The following is a 13,493-nucleotide window of genomic DNA, read 5'->3' on the forward strand; positions in this document are numbered from 1 at the left end:
CTTTCACTTGATTGGGCTGTATTCAGGGCCGGACTGACCATTTGGAAACTCGGGCACTGCCCGAGGGCCCGGGGTCAGTAGGGGGCCCCATGAGATGCCCCTGGTACCTTTTTCATAGGCTTTTTTGAGTTTGGGCAAGGACACAGGGGCCCCATGATCCCCTATTGCCCGGGGGCCCCATGAGTTGTCAGTCCGCCCCTGGCTGTATTACACATGACAAACGCCCCAGAGACTTTTTGGTCATGAAACATGAGATGTGTATTGGCACGTGACGAGTACATGGCAAAACGTGCATCTGCTACCTGCTCTTGGGGTGCCATGACCAATTAATGGCACAGCAAACGCTGAACGCACAGGTGGTGAATGCAGCCTAATAGAGGACCTTTCATTTACCATAGAACACAGGCATTTATTTATGCAGCACTTTACATACTTTTCATTCACATCAGTAACCGCCCTCAAGGAGCTTACAATCTAAGGTTCCTATCTCATGTACTAGGGCGAATTTAAAGAGGAGCCAAGTAACCTACCAGCATATCCTTGGAGGTTGGGAGGAAACCCATGCAAGCACAGAGAAAACATGCAAACTCCAAACAACTGTGTCCTGGTTGGGCGTTGAATCAAGAAGCCCAGTGCTGCAAGGCAGATGTGCTAACTACTGGGCTGCAAAGGTCATTTACAAACACTGATATTCAAATACCATGGCATGCCCCTTGCATCCCACAATGCATGATAGCTCTTTGTATTTTGAGCTCTTTGTATTTTGCAATGGCTGCGCATATGCCTGAGTACTTGATGCCTGTGTTGGTGTGACAAGTTTTTTTTTATATTTTATACACATGCGTTTATGCAACCTGTTTTGCAGTACTTTGCAAATCTTTTGTGTTGTTTATGTCTGCATTTTTTCCCTTTAATGAAAGGCTTGCTAGGCTACAAATAATTTGATAAGTCTCTAGGGATTTTATTATGGTCTCTTATATTGGGTAAATGCCTGTAATTAGGAAATGTGTTTTGTGAGCTTTCCCACGTCACATACAACAGTTCTTAAAGTGAACCTGACAGCCATTTAAAACTTTTAAAATTCAGACACATCTGCTAATAACTTTTTTTTTTTTTTTAAATAATACCAAAACCCTCTTTCCTTCACATCCTTTAACCCTTAATTGTCCGCTCCCACCAGCCATTTAAAGAGGAGCTCTGATGTGAATAAAACCCTTGACACATTGACTGATTAGTTGAAATTGTCATGCCATCAACAAGCTTTCTTATGTAGCACTACCCCCTTAGGAGTTGCTGAGTTTTGGGTCCCCCCCATAGTCCTGCACAGCCAGGCAACACGCATTTTCTTCAGACCTTGCACACTGAAGACAGTAAACAGTCCTTGAGCTTGTTTTTTTTTTTGGGGGGGGGGGTTATTAAGGGGTATTGTACTTGGATAGGGTTGAGGGGTGTATGAGTTGCCCAAGGAAACTGCAACTTGAGGACAACTCCTTAGCAACTATATACAAGTCCACAGACAAAAATTCTCTTCTTGGAGAGCTCTCCAGCCCTCCTGGTGTACCACCTCAGACCCCAGATGATTTCTCCTCTTCACGTAATTGCCCGAGGAAATCCCTGAGCATGAGGGCCCAGAAACTGCCACTTTAAGTCCCAGATGGGGGCTAGCCAGGTTTCCCACCAGAATGCCCTCTCCCCTTATCTGGCCCAGGGGGCATGGAATTACTCACTCAGTCCTCTCCTTCCCTGCTTTCCAGGCTGTCCTCTCTAAGGGGGCAGTTGAGGCTGAGATATCCTCCCTTCCAGCTCCTGCCTGCAGGTAAGCCTCTCTCCTGGACCCCCTCCCCAGGCTCTACACTCTAGCCTTCTCACATCATCTTCTACCTGACACTACTCCCCCTGCTGAGCAGGCTCAGTCATACTTAAAGGCTGTTCTGAGCCCATGCTAAGCCACCTGCTTGGGGATTAGTCAAAATCCCTTGAGTGTGCAGATCACTCCTCACCCCCACCCACTGCCTTCTAGAAACTTCTCAAGCTTCTAGAGCATGGGGAGGTATCGGGGAACTGAACTTCAGTTACCTGGCTGACTCATCCCAGGCTACTAAACCTCTGTTTAAAAAAAAAAACTAACTAGATCCCCCTAGCAGACTAGAGGGAAGCTACACTTATATGCTGTTTATATATGAATATGAAAATTACATTGCCATTCTAGGGAGGAAGAAGTGTTGTCTACTACACCAGTGGTCTTCAAACCTACTAAACAAAGGGCCAGTTTACTGTTGTTCAGACTATAAGGGGGCCAAACTGTGGGGAAGTAAACAATGTCCCATCTTTGGTATTAGTGGAGGAATATTGCCCTATCAATGGTGTCAGTGGGAGGAATAGTGCCCGCTTTGTTAGTGAAAGAGGAAGGAATTATGTCCCATTGTTGGTGTCAGTGGGAGGAAGAGTGCCCTGTTGTAGGTGTCGGTGGCAAGAATAATGCCTTGCAGACCAGATAATGGCAAGCAAAGATCCTCATCTGGCCCCCAGGCTGCAGTTTGGAGACCACTATGCTACATCAATGATAACATTCACAATAGCAATCTCTATATTATAGAAGTCACTCTAATAACGTGTAGTGTTCTCTGCCAATAAACATGATCGTCAGTCTTTGACAAGACACAGGCATGGTAGTTTACACTGAGATTTAATAGTGTTTGTCTAAACAGTGAGTAATCCACATACACTTTTGGGCGAAGTCTTTGTTTTAAATGCTTAATTCCAGCCAATTTTTTTTTATATTATTTGGATAGGGATGGAGATAACACAGGAAGTATGTAGAGGACACAGGACTGAATTTCTGACAAGGTCAACAGATTGTTTTGGAATTTATCATACAAAATCCTTCCACTGGTATTATATAACTGATTGTATTAAACACAAATTAATGCAGCTCAGTAATCAATAATACATCAAGAAAGGTATTGTTGAATGCATACAGTGTAAATAACTCATTTGACCTGACTAGCCACTCACAGTCCCTGTGCAGCAGGGATGCAGTGTCAGAAGAAGAAGCAGCACAAAGAGTTAATCAGTTCATGTGCTGACAAAGAAGCATGTGGATAGGGGGAACAAAGTGACAGCGAGATGAGCTGATTGCTGCGCTGCTTCTCTTTTCACTGTTAAGTCACAAGCTTGGAGCAGGTTCAGGATGCCCTGGGCTCAGAGAAAGTTAGTTAAAAGATATCAGCCATCAGAATGAAGACATCTAGAGGTAGGATTAAGTACTGCAGGGAAAATCGCCGGGTTGAAGATGAATATTGCAGAAAAAGCTGTATTTGTTTTAATCTGTTAATGAGCTGTTTATTTTTATTGTATTTTTTGGCTGAAATTCTGTTTTAGAAGACCAAAAGGGGGCAAATAAGGGTTTGTTGTTAGGATTTAAATACACTTTAAGGGAATGTTTTACTGTCTGTGACCCTGTGAGGTAGAGTATTGTCTCACATCTTTCCCTATGACACCTGTACAGGTAAGAAGGGGGTGCAGTTGTCACTGGCACAGGAAGGCACAAACCGCAATAAAATGTTGTCAGACATTCTAACCCCTTTTTACTATACCAGAAATTTGTTTTTATTTCCCTGTTTGAGAGACTTCCCATTTATTTCTGTGCTGTTAGCAAGTGAGGACAATGACAGTAATGCCTATACAAAAAAGTAAATGTTTTGGCCTTTCCGGAGACACAAAGGCTGCTGTTTTGTAAATACTAGATTCCTGGCTGTCATAGTGATCCTCTGGCTTTAATACTTTACAGACCTGAAACAAGTATGCAATTATGAATTTCTGACTTTCCTCATAAGCTTACTTCGTCTGTCGTTATGTTGAAGCCAGTGGGTTGGCATAATAGCCATGCAACTAGCATTTTCCAGGGATCGTCAATGCAGCCTCAATATCTTTTTTTAGGTTTACTTTAAATCTAGGCCCCCCCAGGCAAATGAACCACAGCCAGAATGAAGATATCCACAGACATTTGGTTGTAGTCTCCTGATCTGGCTTTTTATTTTGGTATAATACATAACAATGGGAACCAATAGATACTCCTGCCAAAGCCACTGTTGTCTGCACCACTTCTTCTTCATCTCTCTCCATAGACCTAAACAGGCTGAAGCAGATGCCACAGGGTAGATATGCCTATATGCCTGCACATCTGACCATCCCATGACAATCTGAAACTTTGTCAAATACTGGTTTAAAAACAAATCGTCTTTTTCTTACAGAGTCGTCAGAAAAAAAAGGAGAACCAGCAGACATCTCAAGAACTGAACAACATAGCTGGTAAGACGGCTGCCTTTGATCTTCTATCTTACAAGCTATGGCAAGGCCAGAGACAAATGTGTGTCAATATGGTATGCACTATTAGTCTTCTCCACTTGTGGCTGTCATTTTCCGCTTTGTCCCATCTGGAGAAGAGAGGAGGCAGCTTGAGCACCATTTGTAGCAGGTGGAAAAGGAAATATTTTTTTCAAAGGAAAAGGTTATTTTGGTGGCGCTTTTGGCATACGTATTATAGGTGTAGGAAAAAAGACCAAATTATTCTTGCTGTTAACATGCATTCAGCATCTAGTGTACATGTATCCTATTGGATTGTAGGACACAGATGTCCCCTGCCACATAGCACATCCTTGGTTTAGGAATCATGGTTGCTGATACATTTCCTTTAGATTTGCCTAATTTTTCAGCTTGGCTTGTCCTTATGTGTTGACTTCTGCTGAGAGTTTATGTTACTCTGGATAGAGTAGGGAAGAATCAGGAGACCTAGCTGTTTTTTGTTTTGTTTTTTTTCTTTCTTTCTTTCTTTCTTTCTTTCTTTCTTTCTTTCTTTCTTTCTTTCTTTCTTTCTTTCTTTCTCTCTTTCTTTCTTTCTCTCTTTCTTTCTTTCTCTCTTTCTTTCTTTCTCTCTTTCTTTCTTTCTCTCTTTCTTTCTTTCTCTCTTTCTTTCTTTCTTTCTTTCTTTCTTTCTCTCTTTCTTTCTTTCTTTCTCTCTTTCTTTCTTTCTTTCTCTCTTTCTTTCTTTCTTTCTCTCTTTCTTTCTTTCTCTCTTTCTTTCTTTCTCTCTTTCTTTCTTTCTCTCTTTCTTTCTTTCTCTCTTTCTTTCTTTCTCTCTTTCTTTCTTTCCCCTGTTTGAAAATTTGTTTAATTCCCTGTCCCTAATACACGACATAAACTGAAAGAACATTTCTCTAAAACCAGAGGAAATCCTTTCTTACAGAACAGGTGTCCCTCCTTGGAAAATTTCCCCAAATCGCCTGTTAAAGTGGTTGTAAACCCTTATGTACAAGTGAAGTGACCGGCCTCAGGTGATACACATAAATGAAAGAAATCCTCATAAGTTGTATATATCTGCAGTCTTCTCTACATAAGTTCAAAATCCAGAATTTACACAGCTTGTCTGAGCTGTCAGAAATCAGGGGTGGAGAACTGAAATGACACACTGCAGAGCTCAGTGAGGAGAGCTTATTGGAGGGAAAGGACACACCCTTCACACAGCACACAGAAACAGAGCTGAGGATGTCAATCACAGGCTGTTTGTTGGAGATCCTTCCCCTGTCACCTTTTTTCTTTTGGTGTTAGGAAAATTTGTCAGAAGTGACTCATGCAGATAGCAGACGAACGGGGTAGCATACAGGAGTGACACCTAGTGCTCTGGATTGAGACAACTACACACTATAGAGCGATATGCTTTGTTCATATTTCATGTCTGAGGTTTACAATCACTTTATAACTCTAGAAGTTTGGATTTCCTATCATTTTCCAAACACTGATCACCAGGATAAAAAGTGAAGTTGACACAGCAGGCATTCTGAATGCAGTCAGAACCTGACAGGAATTGTAACCATTCCACATGCTTAAAAAAAAAAAATAAATAAAGTGTTGGGTTTACCTACACTTTAAAACTTCCAGTTTTATTGAAACATTTGTCCACGAGGGAATCTTTTGTCCAAACAAAACAAGCAAGGATGAGGTTGTTAACCATTGGCCATCCTTTCCTTCACTTTTATATATGTTAATTCCAGGTCATCGATTTATCACTAACAGTCAGAGTAGATAGAAATTCTATTCAAAGAGTTCCCTGGCCCTCAAAAAGTAGTTTTGATTTAGTAGGCATGGATTATGGCCTGACATTAGTTTTCTCTATATTCTGGTCCTAACGCAGGAAATGGATCAAGTGAATGCTTGCACAAAATCAAAGACTATGAGCAAGAAATCAGAAAACTCATTCAGTCTCACCATGAGGAGAAGATGTCCATGGAGGAGGCCAACAAGAAGAAGATGGAGGAGCAGGAACAAGAGCTGAGGGAAAAGGTCAGCTGTACAATTGGTATTATTCCTCTACAGGAGCAGTAGTGCTGGGTAAATGCTGCAGTATCACTGTAGCAAGAGACTTTGGTATGTCTGACAATAGATAGACTGCAATGTTCTTTAATCTGGAGAAGGAACCTGGCAAATGTAAACCTGTCGCCTTTTTTACTAGTTCTAATTAAATGCAGTTGTAACATGCTTGGTTGGTTTGGGCATAGGCAGTACTAGAATATGTGCACATTATCTAAATGTCCAAAAATTATATGGAGACCTGCCCCTTGCCTTGTTTTTACATCATATTCCAAACCTTTCGAAACCTGGCTTGCCATATTTGTTCCAATTCAATCCAAACCTGTTTAGTTGGGTTGAGTTTTGGACTCCGGTGCAGGTCAATTCCTTCACAGCAAACTCATCTGACTTTAAAGTGGTTCCTCGCCTTGTTACAAAAAGATTAAAAGTCAGCAGCTACAAATTCTGTAGCTGCTGACTTCTACTAAAAAGACATTCCAGGGATCCAGCGCCGTCCTCATCTGAACCGGTTCTTCAGTCTTCAGGTCCATGGTGCTGGCATGTTTACTATGGGCAGCTGGCCATGATTCTGTGCGGCTTCCAACTGCACATGCGCAAGGCTGCTCTGCACTTTGTGATTGATCCTGCAGCCTTCTGGAACCTGTGACATGTCCCAGAAGGTTCTGGGCAGGGATGAGAATGTCCGGCAGATCTGCCATGACGATTCAACTAAAAGTTGGAGTTGGTACCTGTCAAAACCCCCCCTCAAAAAAAGTACCAGAAATAGAAGAGAGGGTAAAGAGGGCATAAAGCAGAACTTCGCCTTTAGGCTGGAGTTCGGCTTTAAGAATTTGGCTTTGTGCAGAGAACAGTCATGCTACAACAGAAAAGGGCCTTTCCCAAACTCTTGTCACAAGGCTGAATGTGTACAGAAGTCTAAAATGTCCTTGCCTGCTTAGCATTAAAAGTACCCTTCCCTGGAAAGACCTGAACTTCAAAATTTTGGTGTCTAAGTACCTTTTGGCCCTATAATGTATACAAACGATGTCGCTTTCCACTAATTCTTACCCATTGTTCCTAAAATTTGGGCTACACATACACTTAAAAGCAAATCTGTTGCTTTTCTCTGTTTATTTGTTTAAAGGACTTGATGACGCAAACGCTAATCAAGGCTTCAGTAGCCCTCTGAAAACCTATTAGCAGCAGCTGCTAGAAATGCTAGCAAACAGTTCAACAAATACTGGTGGTCTGTCCCATTCACTATTACCTTTACCACGGATGAACTAAGTAATTATGTCAGCTCATTGACCATATGTGTTCTGTGAACTTATTATGACTTCATAGATAGATAAATGTATAGAACAAGACCAACGTGTTCTTTTAATGTTGCCTGCCAGTATGGAGCTTTGTTCTGCTTGGGAAAGAAACTAAACCGCAAAATGTTTGCTTTGTGAGCAACTGCATTGTATAAGGAATCCATTTGCATTGTTACTTTAATCTGAACTTTGAGTCCAGTGAGAACGGCTTTTACAGGTGCAATCTGTATACATGGAGCTGTCAGAGACCGTTGACAATAGAGGCCAACACTGAAAAGAGAGATCATTTAATTGAAAATTGTTAGAACATTGGATCATATCTGATCTACTGTATTGTACTTAAGTTTAGTGTATGGAAACCAATTGTTTTTTTTTCTAGTTTTGTATCAAATGTATTGCTGTTTGTGTCCCCAGTAGGACGATTCGCCCTCTCTTTGTCCTGATGACCATTCTCGGTGACATAGGAGGGGCTATCCACTCACTTTGAAGATCTCTCCTTTTACTTCCTGCTCTCTCTTGGAAAGTAAAAGGAATTCCCCAGACAGGACAGGCTGCAAAAAAACCATACTAACTTACTGACATAGCATAGATGTCGCACCACTTCCTTGAACTAAATCTCTCTAAAATCGAGCTGATAATATTCCCCCCTATTCCATCAAGATCAATAATACAACTATCAGTCCCACTTTTTGACCGATGTGCCCACTAAGCAGCTCATTCATTCCCTTGTCTCTTGTTGCAACTCCCTCCTCATAGGCCTACCTCGCCATAGATTATCCCCTCTTCAGTCTATCAGGAATGCTGTATCCACGCATCCACCTTCCCAACCTCTCCATGTCTGCCACCATTCTGAGCCAATCCCTTCACTGGCTTTGGAGTGTCCAACGAATAAAATCAAACAAATTAAATGAATCAAAATATTACAGTGGTTCTAAAGGCTCAGGGCTTTTTTTTACCTTCGTGCATTCTATGCACGAAGGTAAAAAACCTTTTCTGTGCAGCATTTCCCCCCCATACTCACCTTTGCCCCCTCTCATTTCCTGTAATGTGCACTGGAGTCTCAGCTATCCTGGAACTCCCTCTTCTCATTGGCTAAGACATACGAGAGAGCCATTGGCTCCCACTGCTGTCAATCACAGCCAGGGAGCCATTAAGAAGAGCGAGGGGCAGGGCCGAGATGCGGCTCCATGTGAATGGACACACGGAGCAGCGTATGCCCCCATAGCAAGCTGCTTGCTGTGGGGGCACCCAACAGGAGGGAGGGGCCAGGAGCGTCGGCGTGGGACCCTAGAAGAGGAGGATCTGGGCTGCTCTGTGCAAAACCACTGCACACAACAGGTATGTATAGACATGTTTGTTATTTTTTTATTAAAAAAAAATAAGCCTTTAGAACAGCGGTTCTCAACCTGGGGGTCGCGACCCCTTTGGGGGTCGAACGACCATTTCCCAGGGGTCGCCTAAGACCATCGGAAAACACATATTTCCGATGGTCTTAGGAACCGAGACACCGCTGCAGTCTCCGGCGATGTGTGGGCGGGATGATACGCTGCTGTCACCCGGCCACACCTCCAAGATCGCTCAGCAGCTCCGCCTCCTCGCCGCTGATTGGCCACCGGAACTGTAGCTCAGGAGAGGCACACAGGCGGCCAATCACCGGCGAGGAGGTGGAGCTTGGAGAGGAGGAGCCAAGCGGCAGCGCGCGGACATCAAAGAAGACCGAGGGAGCGAGTGAAGAGGAGAGCGGCCAGAGAAGGAAGACAGCTGACAGGTAAGTGAGAGAGCGAGCCCAGGCTGGAGCAGGGGTCAGCAAGGTAAGTATCATTGGTGTCAGTGGGAGGAATAGTGCCCCATCATTTGTGTCACTAATACCAACGATGGGGCACTATTCCTCCCCCCACTGACACCAACGATGGGGCACTACTCCTCCCCCCACTGACACCAACGATGGGGCACTATTCCTCCACCCACTGACACCAACGATGGGGCACTATTCCTCCCCCCACTGACACCAACGATGGGGCACTATTCCTCCCCCCACTGACACCAACGATGGGGCACTATTCCTCCCCCCACTGACACCAACGATGGGGCACTATTCCTCCCCCCACTGACACCAACGATGGGGCACTATTCCTCCCCCCACTGACACCAACGATGGGGCACTATTCCTCCCCCCACTGACACCAACGATGGGGCACTATTCCTCCCCCCACTGACACCAACGATGGGGCACTATTCCTCCCCCCACTGACACCAACGATGGGGCACTATTCCTCCCCCCACTGACACCAACGATGGGGCACTATTCCTCCCCCCACTGACACCAACGATGGGGCACTATTCCTCCCCCCACTGACACCAACGATGTGGCACTATTCCTCCCCCCCACTGACACCAGTGATGGGGCACTACTCCCCCCACTGACACCAATGATGGGGCACTATTCCTCCCCCCACTGACACCAATGATGGGGCACTATTCCTCCCCCCACTGACACCAACGATGGGGCAGTATTCCTCCCCCCACTGACACCAACGATGGGGCAGTATTCCTCCCCCCACTGACACCAACGATGGGGCAGTATTCCTCCCCCCACTGACACCAACGATGGGGCAGTATTCCTCCCCCCACTGACACCAACGATGGGGCACTATTCCTCCCCCCACTGACACCAACGATGGGGCAGTATTCCTCCCCCCACTGACACCAACGATGGGGCAGTATTCCTCCCCCCACTGACACCAACGATGGGGCAGTATTCCTCCCCCCACTGACACCAACGATGGGGCAGTATTCCTCCCCCCACTGACACCAACGATGGGGCAGTATTCCTCCCCCCACTGACACCAACGATGGGGCAGTATTCCTCCCCCCACTGACACCAACGATGGGGCAGTATTCCTCCCCCCACTGACACCAACGATGGGGCAGTATTCCTCCCCCCACTGACACCAACGATGGGGCAGTATTCCTCCCCCCACTGACACCAACGATGGGGCAGTATTCCTCCCCCCACTGACACCAACGATGGGGCAGTATTCCTCCCCCCACTGACACCAACGATGGGGCAGTATTCCTCCCCCCACTGACACCAACGATGGGGCAGTATTCCTCCCCCCACTGACACCAACGATGGGGCAGTATTCCTCCCCCCACTGACACCAACGATGGGGCAGTATTCCTCCCCCCACTGACACCAACGATGGGGCAGTATTCCTCCCCCCACTGACACCAACGATGGGGCAGTATTCCTCCCCCCACTGACACCAACGATGGGGCAGTATTCCTCCCCCCACTGACACCAACGATGGGGCAGTATTCCTCCCCCCACTGACACCAACGATGGGGCAGTATTCCTCCCCCCACTGACACCAACGATGGGGCAGTATTCCTCCCCCCACTGACACCAACGATGGGGCACTATTTCCCCCCCCCCCCCTGACCCCAACGATGGGGCACTATTCCTCCCACTGACACCAATGATGGGGCACTATTCCTCCCCCCACTGACACCAACGATGGGACACTATTTCCCCCCCCCCGACCCCAACGATGGGGCACTATTCTCCCCTCCACCACACTGACACCAATGATGGGGCACTATTCCTCCCACTGACACCAATGATGGGGCACTATTCCTCCCACTGACACCAGTGATGGGGCACTACTCCCCCCACTGACACCAGTGATGGGGCACTACTCCCCCCACTGACACCAGTGATGGGGCACTACTCCCCCCACTGACACCAGTGATGGGGCACTACTCCCCCCACTGACACCAGTGATGGGGCACTACTCCCCCCACTGACACCAGTGATGGGGCACTACTCCCCCCACTGACACCAGTGATGGGGCACTACTCCCCCCACTGACACCAGTGATGGGGCACTACTCCCCCCACTGACACCAGTGATGGGGCACTACTCCCCCCACTGACACCAATGATGGGGCACTACTCCCCCCACTGACACCAATGATGGGGCACTACTCCCCCCACTGACACCAATGATGGGGCACTACTCCCCCCACTGACACCAATGATGGGGCACTACTCCCCCCACTGACACCAATGATGGGGCACTACTCCCCCCACTGACACCAATGATGGGGCACTATTCCTCCCACTGACACCAATGATGTGGCACTATTCCTCCCACTGACACCAGTGATGGAGCACTACTCCTCCCACTGACACCAGTGATGGGGCACTACTCCCCCCACTGACACCAACGATGGGGCACTACTCCTCCCACTGACACCAACGATGGGGCACTACTCCTCCCACTGACACCAACGATGGGGCACTACTCCTCCCACTGACACCAACGATGGGGCACTACTCCTCCCACTGACACCAACGATGGGGCACTACTCCTCCCACTGACACCAACGATGGGGCACTACTCCTCCCACTGACACCAACGATGGGGCACTACTCCTCCCACTGACACCAACGATGGGGCACTACTCCTCCCACTGACACCAACGATGGGGCACTACTCCTCCCACTGACACCAACGATGGGGCACTACTCCTCCCACTGACACCAACGATGGGGCACTACTCCTCCCACTGACACCAACGATGGGGCACTACTCCTCCCACTGACACCAACGATGGGGCACTACTCCTCCCACTGACACCAACGATGGGGCACTACTCCTCCCACTGACACCAACGATGGGGCACTACTCCTCCCACTGACACCAACGATGGGGCACTATTCATCCCACTGACATCAGTGATGGGGCACTACTCCTTCCACTGACACCAATGACATGGCACTACTCCTCCCACTGCAAAATTACAGTTATGAAGTAGCAATGAAAATAATTTTATGGTTGGGGGTCACCACAACATGAGGAACTGTATTAAGGGGTCGCGGCATTAGAAAGGTTGAGAACCACTGCTTTAGAATCACTTTGACAACATACAAAGCTTTTCACAACTCTGCCCCAAGCTACATCGCCAAACTTGTCTCAAAGTATCATTCAAACCATTCTCTCTGCTTCTCCCATGACCTCCATCTCTCAAGCTCCCTTGTCTCTTCCTCCCATGCTAGTCTCTAAGACTTCTCCAGAGCCTCTCCTATCCGCTGGAACGCTCTACCTTAGTCTGTCAGGCTCCTACTCTGCCTTTAGGGGGTTCCCTAAAAACTCATCTCTGCAGGGAAGCCTCTTACACCTCCAGCTAACTGAAAATGTTCACTTCCATCAGCTCATCCTCCACAGTTATAACCTTTTGTACCACTTTCCCTACTCTATTAGATTGTAAGCTCTTATGAACTGGACCCACATAACCTGCTTGTATTTTATTGTATTGTATCGTATCCCATTTATATTGCAATGCACTGCACAATATAAATTTTGTATAATAATAATAAAAATAACTGATAGAGGGCTTAAAAACATATACCACCTTTCTTCCCATGTTTCATGTTACACCCACATTTAAGGTGTAACATGAAACATGTCATCAGAATCCTGTTCAAGTTTTTACTCCTGCCAAAGGCTCTGTTGAGCCTAGTACACACAATCAGAAAATTGTACAAAAAAATACCGCTTTCAATGCAATCGTACAAAAATCTGATCGTTCATACAAGGCTTTCGTCCAAAACTATTTGAAAGGACAAGTATGAAAATTGTTTTCATATGATACCAGATCATACAATTTTCGTTTCATTTGTACAGTTTTCGTCCGCAAATACAATACAATACAATGCATGACATCACTTCCAAATTTTTATTCTGTCATACAAGACTTTTCTTAACTTTAGTAACCTTTTCATTATTGATTTGGTCAGCATTTTTTTGGTCTGTGGTCCTTTTTTAGA

General features: G+C 46.2%; 1 protein-coding gene across 1 annotated transcript in view; it reads left to right on the forward strand.

The window, feature by feature from the left end:
- Positions 1–13,493, forward strand: part of CCDC69 (coiled-coil domain containing 69) — a 55,102-nt gene that overhangs the window by 21,989 nt on the left and 19,620 nt on the right. The window contains exons 2-3 of the mRNA XM_089682793.1: positions 4,254–4,311; positions 6,191–6,339. Coding sequence (XP_089538919.1) covers positions 4,254–4,311; positions 6,191–6,339 — 207 coding nt within the window. The remainder of the gene's footprint in view (positions 1–4,253; positions 4,312–6,190; positions 6,340–13,493) is intronic.

Source organism: Staurois parvus, unplaced genomic scaffold (assembly GCF_062004578.1).
Source record: "Staurois parvus isolate SC_StPar_1 unplaced genomic scaffold, SC_StPar_1.0 ptg000298l, whole genome shotgun sequence".
In the NCBI taxonomy this organism is placed as follows: Eukaryota; Metazoa; Chordata; class Amphibia; order Anura; family Ranidae; genus Staurois; species Staurois parvus.